This window comes from Neomonachus schauinslandi, chromosome X (genome assembly GCF_002201575.2).
Source record: "Neomonachus schauinslandi chromosome X, ASM220157v2, whole genome shotgun sequence".
Classification (NCBI taxonomy): Eukaryota; Metazoa; Chordata; class Mammalia; order Carnivora; family Phocidae; genus Neomonachus; species Neomonachus schauinslandi.
Window position 1 is genome coordinate 50,829,794 of NC_058419.1, and position 12,964 is coordinate 50,842,757.

Consider the following 12,964-nt stretch of genomic DNA (forward strand, 5'->3'; position numbering starts at 1 on the left):
AATACAATATGGCATCTACTTTATAAAAGGAAATTTTTTTTTTTATTTTAAAGATTTTATTTATTTATTTGACAGAGAGACACAGCGAGAGAGGGAACACAAGCAGGGGGAGTGGGAGAGGGAGAAGCAGACTTCCCGCCGAGCAGGGAGCCCGATGTGGGGCTCGATCCCAGGACCCTGGGATCATGACCTGAGCCGAAGGCAGACGCTTAACGACTGAGCCACCCAGGCGCCCCAAAGGAAATTTTTTTTAAATTTACAAACTCCAGTAAGATCTGATCAGAGGAGTTTAGTACTATACTACCACAGAATTTGCATTGTCTTTGAGATTTTACTGCACTAAAATTAAAAATATATATATTTATCTGTTTTGAGACTTAATTCACTTACCACAACATTCACCATTTTAAAGCATACTTTTTTTTTTGCTTATGTACTATTGCCAATTTAGAGTGATCTCTCTCACAGATGAGATTATTATTGTAAATTAGCATTATAAAATGTTATCTTACCTTACAAAGGAAGTTGATTTTAAAACCCAAAGACTGGGCATTTCTTGAGCCTGAGTTCATGTAGTTTCCAACCAAAAGAACTAATTCTAAAAGTCTGTTAAAGCTTTCACTTTTCTTCAGTTCTTCACAGGCAAGAGTTACTGCTATGATGCTTGGTTTGATGTTGTTTACATGTTCTTCAAACGTGAGCTTGAAAAGAATGTTTTCGAGACGAGGCTGTAACATTTTCACTGAGCTCATCTGTAAGATAAGAAATGCTCTGTAAGAACATATATATAAAGCCTGTTGTTTCATTTTCCAGTAGGCATAATTTTATACACAGGACTAAAATTTCTGCATAAAATGAATTCTTTCTGGGTTTAAGAATTATTGTTTTGGTTTTAGACATTCCAAAGGAATATTTTTATCAAAGTTTAATGATAGTTAGCTGTTCAGTTTTAAACAAATCATCCTTATAACAGTAAGAAAATATTATTGAAGCTAAATAGTTGCTATTTTTTAACTGCATAATCATTAGTCATCAGTAGCATTTAAACTACCAATTGTCCCTGAGGTGAACTATGAAAATTTACAAACATGAAATTGAGTTGAGTGAATAGTTTGGCCACAGATAAAAGATGTACATGATGACAGGAAATGTAAGTGGAACCACATTTCCTAAGAAATTACTATTATTATGCTATTTGAAATCAGAGGACTAGCTCTAATTGAACATTTAATAATTTTTAAACCTATGATTTCTATTCATCATATATATTAAATATTTACATATGCTCTAAAGAATTTCCCCTACTTGACAGAATGTTGATGTTAAATAATTAGGTTATAGTAAAATCCATGAGCTTACTTTTAAATACAGTATTCAAGAATTCTATATTGGTTTTCTGTAAAACAGTTCAACTTAGGTTTTTATTACTTGTTTCAAAGGATTGGTGCACATTCTCTATTCCCTTTGGTATAGCTCCTATGGTAATAAAATCTTTTAGCCATTAATTTCCTGTAACTCCAAGTCATTTAACTAGCTTTCATTCACCAAATGAATTCTGAGACAGAGGTGGGGGTGGGATTAGACACATATGAACATACGCAAGCACACACAAATGAAAATATATATTTTTCCTTTAGTAGGCTCCACACTGTGTGCGGAGCCCAATTTGGGGCTTGAACCCATGACCCTGAGATAAAAACCTGAGCTGAGATCAAGAGTCGGATACTTACCCGACTGAGCCACTCAGGCACCCCAAAAGAAATTAATAGTCCTAATTATATATTTTTTTGTACTTATAGCTTAGTTTCTTGAATATAAACATGAAAAGAATTTGACAACATAAACAAAAGTCCTTAAGCCACAAAGTGCTCTTCAAAAGAAGCAAATGAGCTAGCCCAGTGATGGGTATTAAGAAGGGCATGTATTGCATGGTGCACTGGGTGTTATACGCAAACAATGAATCATGGAACACTACACCAAAAACTAATGATGAACTGTATGGTGGCTAACATAACATAATAAAAAAAAAAAAGAAGCAAATGAGCTGTTGAATACATCATATCTGCTCTAATATGGAAGGAAGGCAAAAGTTCATAATTTTTCTTCTTTGAAATGAACTTGCCCATTAACATTGGGTGTCTGCCTCTCTAAAGATTAATCTTTGCCTTCTGCTAATCCCTCTATATGCTCTTATGCTCTTTATAGGCGATGTACAAAAGTATGCTGGGAATATTGACCTGTTACTATATTTATGTAGATCTTATTACTACTTCTCAATAGCTTTTTTTTTTTTATATGATCGGGGTAATATTATACAAACCATCCTACAGTTTCTTCATCACTCCCATGGTAAGTATAAGACATACCACCAAATCACAAGTTTCCAATATAGCCTAAAACTCATAACACAGTCACTTGAAAACAATAGCTACTGATAAAACTAGCATATGATTCTAGATGGGTAAACAGAAATTAAGTGCTAGAGATGTGTGCTGAAGGAAAACTTTAAACTCCTGTTTTAAAGATTTTATTTATTTGAGAGAGAGAGGGCATACGAGCAAGCGGGGGGGGGGGGGGGGGGGAGCGCCCAGCAGAGGGAGAAAAAAAGAGGGAATGTCAAGCAGACTCCACTCTGAGTGCAGAGCCTGACATGGGACTCGGTCTCACAGCCCCAAGATCATGACCTGAGCTGAAACCAAGAGTTGAACACTTAACCGAATGAGCCACCCAGGTGCCCCAAAACTTTAAACTCTTATGACTACAATGTTTAATGAAGACTTCACAATAGAGGTAATATGAATGGACAGAAAAACAAATGAGAGAGAGAGATTGAGACAGAGAGGGAACAAACAGGAGCCAAAAGGAAGGTGTAGAAAGAATACAGTATGAGAAAAGGTTTATAGTTAGGAATACACAAGGTATATCCCTAGGGGCAAAATTTGGACTGAAGTACCCAAAGAGTCCATGTAAAGGTCATGAAATTAGAAGCTAACCATATAAAATTCTTTATCTCCATGAATGCAGAAATCTCTTTGTATATGTTTGCATGGGAATCTAAGTTTCTATATGTTTTTCTGCCTTTCTTTATGCCTCTACCACTCTCTCCAAATCCCTCCCCACTATATTTTTCCTTTGTTTTCATTGGTAACTGGCATCATTTGCACATACACATGTTTCTATCATTTTACGTGTGGAAGGGATAGTTTTTCAATCTCTCTGATGGTTAAAAAAAAGCCCTAGAGCTACTCTGACCAAGTGCTAGTCATGATGTACGTGACTGCCCTTCTGGTCATGCTTTGTAGGGCTTGCAGGTTCACCAGGGTGGCCTTAGTCCCAGATGAACAAGTAATTTAAACCCTTCTGCTTACATGGATTTTTAGTCTCACTTCAAGTCTACTACTACTTGTCTTCATTCATATTTTTACCCTTTCTGGGGTTTGTATTTCAATCTTTGGCCTACAGATCCAGACAGAATGGATTTAACCTCTTTTTTTAATACCACCTCTGACTGAAATAATGTGACCAAAAGTGTAATTGCGTAATAATAGTAAAATAACAATGATTAACGTTTATTAAGTTCTTTGTGCCAAACATTTTTCTGCATATATATTACAAATATGTATTAACTGATTTGAGTCTCAAAACAATCCTAGGAGAAGGTTATTAGCATTAGTCTCATTCTTTTTTTTTTCTTTTTCTTTTTTTATTCTTATGTTAATCCCCATACATTACATCATTAGTTTTAGATGTAGTGTTCCATGATTCATTGTTTGTGCATAACACCCAGTGCTCCATGCAGAATGTGCCCTCCTCAATACCCACCACCAGGCTAACCCATCCTCCCAACCCCCTCCCCTCTAGAACCCTCAGTTTGTTTTTCAGAGTCCATCGTCTCTCGTGGTTTGTCTACCCCTCCGATTTCCCCCGCTTCATTCTTCCCCTCCTGCTACCTTCTTCTTCTTCTTTTTTTTTTTCTTAACATATATTGCATTATTTGTTTCAGAGGTACAGATCTGAGATTCAACAATCTTACACAATTCACAGTGCTCACCATAGCACATACCCTCCCCAATGTCTCTCACCCAGCCACCCCATCCCTCCCACCCCATCCCCCACTCCAGCAACCCTCAGTTTGTTTCCTGCGATTAAGAATTCCTCATATCAGTGAGATCATATGATACATGTCTTTCTCTGTTTGACTTAAGATTAGGAAAGTGAGGCACAGAAATACTAAGTGATTTATGCAAAATCAAGTTGTATGTTAAAGACCTAGAGATTTGAACTCAGGCATTCAGGTCACATAACCCAGACTCTCAACCACTACACCACAATGGCTCTTGAATTCATATTGGGAGCAGTATGTATGGTTGGTTGAAGGAGAGATTAGCGTCAGGGAGAGTATTACTAAGTCTTCAAAATGACCTGAAAAACAGGTAATGAACTAGGATGTTGTTGGTAGGAAGGGGTAAGAAGCAATGGATATGAGAGACAGAATTAAGGAAGAATCAATGGGATTTAGCATTAGTTATGAGAGAAGATAGTCAAAGATGACTCCAAGGTGTTAAGTCTGTTGTGAGGTAGAATACTGTTGGCATTAATGAAGGCAGAAAGAGGTGCTGGTTTGCTGTGGTATACTACTTGGATTGTTGCTTTGTTTCGGATGAATTTGTTTACCCTGATCTTCTGCTGCCTATACTATAGCAAGCTAATCAGAAACTAAGACAGTGTAGGTGCAGGTAAGGTGCAGCTTAGTAGCAAATTCAATTAAAGACTGAATCTAGAAACTTTCACATTGTCTCACTGTGAGAAACTAACCTACCTAATTTCTCCTGTCTTCAGTTTCCTCATCTACAAGGTAGGGGAAATTCCTGTGATCAGTCTTGTCTTGATTAATTAGATAGGAGCCATATAATGATCCATAAACATTACCTCCTTCTTTTTTAATCTCTGCTTCTAGAATTCGGAAAAGGTGGGGTAAAGGGTGCTTGATCTACAAATAAAAATATTACTTGTTACAAAAAAAAAAAAAATGGACTTTTAAGTGAACTTGGTTTACCATCCTCTCAGACATCAACAGTATACTTTAGACACTACTAGCTTTCCACTATTAAGGCTCCAAATCTTGGGATCATATTCAAATTGTGGTAAACACAATGTAATTTAATACAATTCCTTGCCTATATTTTGACTTGAAGAATTTCTTAGAATTGTCTCTTATTTTCCATGCTCAACATTCAAGCATAAGTTTTATGTACCTCAAGGTTGATTTAGTAAAATTGACTATTTAAATGTGCTCTCTGGGGCACCTGGGTGGCTCAGTCCGTTAAGCATCTGCCTTCAGCTCAGGTCATTATCTCAGGGTCCTGGGATCGAGCCCTGCGTAGGGCTCCCTGCTCCACAGGGAGTCTACTTCTCCCTCTGCCCCTCCCCGGGCTCATGCTCTCTCTCTCTCTAATAAATAAGTAAAAATTTTTTAAAAAATAAATGTGCTCTCTGATCCCTCCAGCCTTTCCCCCTCCAAATCTTCACATAAATAGTAAAATGACACCTCTGTGATAGGAAAATATTGCTTTCTTGACATTTTTAGTTTTAGGTATTATATCTGGTAGCAACTGGAAATTCAGTCCTTAAGTTTAGGAGGAGATAAGTATTAGAGTTCGCAGATTTGGGGAGTTATCCAAATAGATGCTGTGGGAGGTAAGGTTGTTGATGAGGAGAGTACATAGGGAGAAGAGTCAGGGACTGCACCTTGTATAGCAGCTAGCACAGGATCTTGCATATATTAGACATTCAAATATTTAAAAGAACTCCTTAGCTGACTAACCATTTTTCAATTTCCCAAGTAGGACAGCCGGAGTATCTAGTGAACAAAATTAACAGTGATTGATGATGTTTTACTGTTTCCAAAATAATGTCTTAAGCTAAGCTATCAAATCAGAAATGCCAGGGAATTAACTTTGTTGAACTGTTATTACTAGATTAATCCATCATCAGTCAGCCTGATTTGGGGAAGAGGTGGTATACTGTAAGGGGTCAGAGATGCCCTTGGATCTGGCAAAATTTCTTCTTTCATTTGCCCCCTAGAACACAGTTTAGCTCACAGCAGCTGATAAATATGACAGATGACTTAAAACAATAATTATAAAATGAGTGAATGCATTCATTCACACAAATAGGAACTCCAAAATCAGCAAAGGGCTGGATTAGGGAAAGGATGCACAGTATGAAAAGGTATCATAGTAGGCTGATATGGGTAAAGACAGGGGTATCCTACCTCCCACATAAAGTAATTTGCTACCATATGGGTCATCCCAACAATACTGCCCTGGCTCAATCTGAGTCCAAGTGCAGAGCCCCATATAACTATTTTGAAGGGTAGGTTTGAGAGAAATTTTTTCCCTAATCCTCAAAGAGGGAGAGAAACCATTCTCTGCATTCTCCAGACTTATAATGCAAGTTGTAGTGGAAGAAAGAGGGATTTTGAATTACACAGACCTGGACTTGATCTACAGTTCTATTACTTTCTAGTTTATGACCTAGTACAAGTTACCTAATGTTTGTTAGACTTAATTTCCCCATTAGTAAAATGCATTCCTTAAATAACCCGCACAAGTTGCAGCAGAACTTAAATAAGATGCTATGTATAACTCTCCTATCATAGTAGCTGACAATGTAAGCACTCTAAAACAATAGCTATTACTGTTATTATCCTCTTTCTTCATCCTCAGAAATACCCAAAAAGAAACCATGGTCCCCGATTGTTCTACCAAACCTAAGGGAAAGTTTCTCTTATCCACAATTAATGGAATGTGTTTTCAGAGCTCAGTGAAAAACAGCACACATTATCTACTGAACACACTGTAAATATTGTGCTGTGCTCCTTTCAGCCAGTTTTAATACATAATATATACTTACTATTATAAATGTTGTCATTAAAAATGTGTTAATGTAAAATCAAGAGACTATGGAGGAGGTGAAGCTATATTCATCTCGTTATTAATATACATTATGCAACACTCTATTTTTTAGCCACAAATTAATATGCATTAATCATACTAACAGAATTTGCTGCAATCAAAAGTGTGAATTTTTACGATCAGACTAGGTACACAGATAGATAAGAGTTGAATCTCCATTACAGGATCTAGGTGTATAAGGGAATGTACTGAATAAGCGTAGAAATAATAGGAAGCACTGCGCAACTTCCCCAGCCACAGATACAATTATTAAAAGGCTCATGTCTCATAAAGGCACTTGAGTGTACCTAAGTGATATAACTAAATAAAACACACTCTCGACTAAAATATATGTTTGTTTTTAGTTGTGTTCCCCAGCAGCATTTTAGTTGACTGACATTCTTTGTTTTGTAATTCATTCCTTGAAGTACCATGGGGTGCTGACCATGGTGTTGTATTATGTAGGGGATTTATTTGTGTTGTGAGGTACTTGTCTATCCAATTACATTAAACAGCTATCATTTCTTTAGCTGATCTGTACTATATTTAAAAAAATACACTGACAGCTTTAGTGAGAGCAGCTACAAGTGGGTTATTTCCCCAAAGAGTTAGACTGACTTCTGTTTATATAATTTAAATTTTATACACTTCACTACCTATGCAGCTGGTGAATATCGATCTACTGCCAAACTATCATAAGAATCTAGAGAGAGAAAAAAAAAGTCACAGGTGTAAAAATCATGTGTGAAGGAGGAGGAGATAGACACATGTCACTCCTACTCCCATGTGTCACCTGCTTTTAAGGTTATTTCTATTATTTTTCTTTTTGCACTGACAAGAAACACACCTTCAATATCATCATATGCAAACATAATCGATCTTATAGTCTCTTTAAAATGTAATGTTAAGAATTCATTAGAATTAACAGATATGTTTATAACAAATATACTTTGTTACAAGATATTTGTCCCAAATAGTTAAATACTATTAGGACCCATTGCACATTGAAAATAGAGAGTAATTTGTGTCAGTGACTATAATAAAGGTCATGATAATGAAGACACATTAAAGAAGGGTAGATTTAAGTTAAACAGGCAGAACTTCCTATACAAGTTGTGAAATCCAGACTCAATGACTTAGCAAAACTCTGCCTGGAAGTATGGAAATATAACAAGAAATCTGTGATTCTCTATTAAGTAATTTTCTTATCGTCTTTTAGACAATAACCTCCTCAAGGGCAGGATCTCTCCTGCTTATCACTGTACTTTCTGCAGTATACGCTGGACCTGGACTGGACAAAATATTCAATACAAGTGCACCTATGTGAATGGCAAATGTTTCTATATTAGATGTAAAGGAGAGATAAGAGCCATAGTTAATCTATAAAATGAGGCTTTGGAGAGTTGCATAATGTATAGAGTTGTCAAATCATGCTGTTGTACACATGAAACTAATATGTATGTCAACTATACTTCAATTGAATTTTTTTTAAAAAAACTCATTATCAGAAAAATAATGACATGCTAATAGAGAATACTTTCCCCAAAGATACTGATAATGTGGAAGTTATGCATCAACAAACATCTACTAGTCTTTAGTCTGGAATAAAACATAGTAACAATGTCTGCCCCAAAAGGCACTATAAACTCAAAAGAATCACACTAAGAATTTGAGAGAATTTCAAAAATCCTTCTGAAAACAACTGTTTGAGACCGAGAATGGCCATTGAAATGATGGCTGTGCTATGCTGTTGTATTAGGCATTACTAATAAACACAGGGGGAAAAGGAGTTAATTTCTGGTTTTTAAAATTAATGAAAAGCAATCAATAGCAAAACTGATTGATATCCATAGGCCTAATCTGAATGTGCAGTTTTCAGGTGTTTTTATTTTATTTTATTGTAAAAGCTGATGTAAATAAGTAATCCTGCTATAAAATGAACTATTATGAGAAGTTAATGAAATGAACAAAAATATGAATACATGGATTTGAGAATGAGTTATGGTGAGTTTTTTTTTTTACTTGATCTCAAAATTATCAAACCAGCTTTTTCATCAGATAAAATGAATATACATCTAGATATAAAAGCCAGCATTCATATTTACAAAAAGAATGAAAACAGAAAAAATCAAGGCATTACATATCAAAACACTGAACACTCTGAATGAAAGTATATGAAAAAAATGTGATTTTCCCAATGAATATGCAAACCTGAATAATGGTTTAATATTAATGGAACAGAAGAGCTACAATTTTTCATCTGAACTAATTGCCTTTGATGTCGGAGAGAAAAAAAGCTTTTTAAAATGTTCCTTTTCACCTGGTTAAGCTATCTTGAATAGAGCTCATAAGCTCTTATGAGGCTTTAAAAAAATTAAAAAGCACACTGACTTTATAGTTATACTTCCAACTATAGGCAAAAATCCACTCCTTGTGCCTTCATGTATCTGTGCAGGAAAGGAAAAAATATGCTATCAGCAATATGACATAATCTGTGCTTTTCATTATAAATGTTTTTATGCATAAGGCATCTCAAACATTTTTGTTAGATTATAGCTGTAGAATGTTTTAAATTGAAAAATATGGGTAATTTTGAACTCAGAAAAACAAAGTAATGATTACTAAAAGAACTAAGTGTTGCCTTCTTTTTCTCAGAAGATGTGTTAGTTTAATAGATACACACAGTATGGGTCTCCATCCTCAGTGCAAGACAAGTGGGAATTTCCATAGCTCTGAGGTTTGCGAACAGCTGAGCTGCAAACACTTTCTGAAGAGTCTAAAAGCTCCTGCTGGGGTTCTAACTGGCAAAGTTTTCAAAGATCTGTGCTTTTTTTCCCCAGTAAAAGTACAGCACATAATTACAGTGACATACCAAATTCAGTTCTGTGGGAGGTGGGTTGGAGGACAAGTCAGTGGGATGCTATGCAGACAACCTACCCACCCCCCCGACTATCACCAAAAAAAAAGGAATATTGATCATAAAAGGTCTGAGAACTAGCATATCGCTCTTACCAGGTAGTCTGCCTCTAGACAGAGGAAAGGTCCCTGGCTTTATTATTTGTTTCTTTTTTTCCCTTTTTATTTGTTTCTTTTCAACTTACTACATGTGAATATAAGCAAGTCCAATGATGTTGCTGCTGAAAGGAACCAAAAAGTTTAGAGAAAGCTTAGCAGCCCAGTCACTATCTCAGATAATTTTATTTCTTTCAAAAAGTCAAAGCTAGATTTTTTCCCAAGATTTACCAATCTTATTGTTTTTTGTTTAATGATGAGAATTTTAATGAATCTTGCAGGAATAATCTCACTTCTGGCGTATGCCTATTACTAACTGATGAGATTTGTTTTTATCATTCAAGAAGTTATATAATAATGGAAACTCTGCAGGGCACTAGCAGAGGTTATAAGAATGAAATTAGGAAAGAGTATTTATTGTTAGAGAAGGAACATAAAAGTTTTCAATAAGGAAGCTAAGTTCTTCAATGTTATCAAGTGCCACATGGATACAGAATTAGACAGGACTAAAATGAACCCACTTGATTTTGCATTCAAGCTATACATTCAGCAAATATATATTAAGCCTATACCATGTGAATAAAATCAGCATGATGCATGCACTTGAAGTTGCAATCTAGTGGGGGTTTATAGACATTCAATAAACAACCTCACAAATAAATATTTAACTAAGAACCATGATAATTTCTAGAAAGGAAAAGAAAAAAAAAGGTGCTCTGTGGGATTTTAATAGAGAGCCTTAATTTTGATTGATAGGCAAGTGAAGGTATCACTGGGAAAATGAACTTTAAGCTAAAAGTGGAAGAATTAACAAGAAAGAGGCAGGCAGCAAGTGAGAGTAAGAAGCAGCAACATGTGTAATGGGCCAGAGGCAGGAAAAAAGCCTGGTAAATTCAAAACACTGAAAAATAAAATATAATGTGGTTGAATTATAATAACCAAGAAGCCAAACAACAGGAGAGAGAAGTGGGAGAGGTGGTAAATTCTGGTGAGGAGTTTATATTGCAGCCTTAGTGCCATACAAGAGCACTAATGCTTTAAGCAGATAAATGTATGATGCAACACAAATGAACTCAGAAATGCCACATTTGAGGGCTGTGCTAAGACTGACTTGGAGAAAGGCTTTTGCAGGAGTGGGGAAAACAAGCTACAAGTAGATCATAATTGTTAAAGAGAATGATGATGTTGGCTTGGGCTAAGGTGGTAATGGCACAGATGAAGAATAGATCTGATGTATATTTTAGATGCAATTAGGAAGTAATAATGACCTCTCTTAGATAATTTTCAATGCACTGCTTAAGGCAGAATTCTAATTATTGTTTGTTGAATAGTGTATGAGAGGTAAGGAAGTAGAAAGCAAAAGAAGACTGATCTTTGAAAAAACAGGTGGTAGGAAATAGAGAGCAGCAGCTATCAGGGACCTCAGAGTCAATAAATGATTTTTATTTATCCATCTATGCAGCTATCAATTTATTCAGTTTTAGGCAGCGAGTGACTTAAGTGTTTTTTTTTTTTTTTTCCTGAAAAGAAAGTCAAAGTGCAGAATGACAAACTGAAGAGGCATAAAATAATAGAAGTATAAAATAAGCAAGAGATAATAATGCCCAGGGGTACCTGGGTGGCTCAGTTGGTTTAGTATCAGACTCTTGGCGTCTGCTCAGGTCACTGAGTTGTCCATCTGGCTCCCTGCTCAGTGGGGAGTCTGCTTGAGATTCTCTCTCTTCCTCTGCCCCTCCCCAGATGCGAGTGCATATTCTCTTTCATAAATAAATAAAATCTTAGAAAAAGAGAGACATAATAATGCCCCAAACAGAGATAAGTAAATTAGCATGTAGTAGAGCATCTCACACACACGTGCGCGCGCACACACACACACACACACACAATGGAACAGTATAGCAGTTAAAAGCACTCTTTATCTATTAGAAGAAAACAAAAACACTAATTTGAAAAGACATATATGTACCCCTATGTTCATCACAGCATTATTTATAATATCCAGGATATGGAAGCAACCTAAATGTCTATCAATAAATGAATGAAGGTGTGATATGGTGTGTGTGTGTGTGTGTGTAATATAGTATTACTCTGAAATCCTATCATTCGCAACAACATGGATGGACCTTGAGTGTATTATACTAAGTGAAATAAGTAAAAAAAAAAAAAAAAAAGGAAAAACCCAAATGATTTTAAATAAAAAAGTATTTTAAAAAAAAAAAAAAAAAAAAAAAAAAAAAAAAAAAAGGCAAATCCCATATGATTTTACTTACACATGGATTCTAAAAAAAAAAAAAAAATGAATGAACAAACAAAACAATGACAGACTCATACATATAGAGAACAAACTACTAGTTGCCAAATGGGAGGGGAGTGGAGGGATGAATGAAACAGCTGAAGGAGATTAAGAGGTACGATCTTCCAGTTATAAAATACATAAGACACAGGGATGTAATGTACAGCATAGGGAATATAGTCAATAATATTGTAATAACTTTGTATAGTGACAGATGGTAACTAGACTTACTGTGGTGTCCATTTTGTAAAGTATATAAATATCAAGTCACTATCTTGTAACCTAAAACTAATATACTACTGTATGTCAATTATTCTTCAATAAAAATAAAATTTTAAAATAAAAAAAGGAATAAAAACACCATCTATGAAGTCAGACTGCCTGGGTTTGAATTCTGCATCTACTACTTACTTTGAACCTTGGGACAAGGTCCCTAGCCTTCCTTAGATGGGGTTTCCTCATTCATAATACGGAGCTGATAAAAGTGCTAACCTCATAGGGTCGTGAAGAATATGTAAGATGGTGCATGTAAAAATGCTTAACATGGTATCAAATACAGTAACTCTTTAATACATTTTGTTTCTATAAATAATAATACCAACAACAATAATATTAGTCATAATAATAAGGTATCCCTTTTCCTGAGATTTGACAGAGAATAGGTTAATAAAAGGTATGTCTGGAGATAGTCTTGTAGGTAGAA

At 35.4% G+C, this 12,964-nt stretch overlaps 1 protein-coding gene across 1 annotated transcript in view; it reads right to left on the reverse strand.

Moving 5' to 3' along the window:
- The window catches only part of DIAPH2 (diaphanous related formin 2), a 979,600-nt gene that overhangs the window by 454,361 nt on the left and 512,275 nt on the right, over positions 1-12,964 (reverse strand). Inside the window, exon 21 of the mRNA XM_044911596.1 lies at positions 513-752. Coding sequence (XP_044767531.1) covers positions 513-752 — 240 coding nt within the window. The remainder of the gene's footprint in view (positions 1-512; positions 753-12,964) is intronic.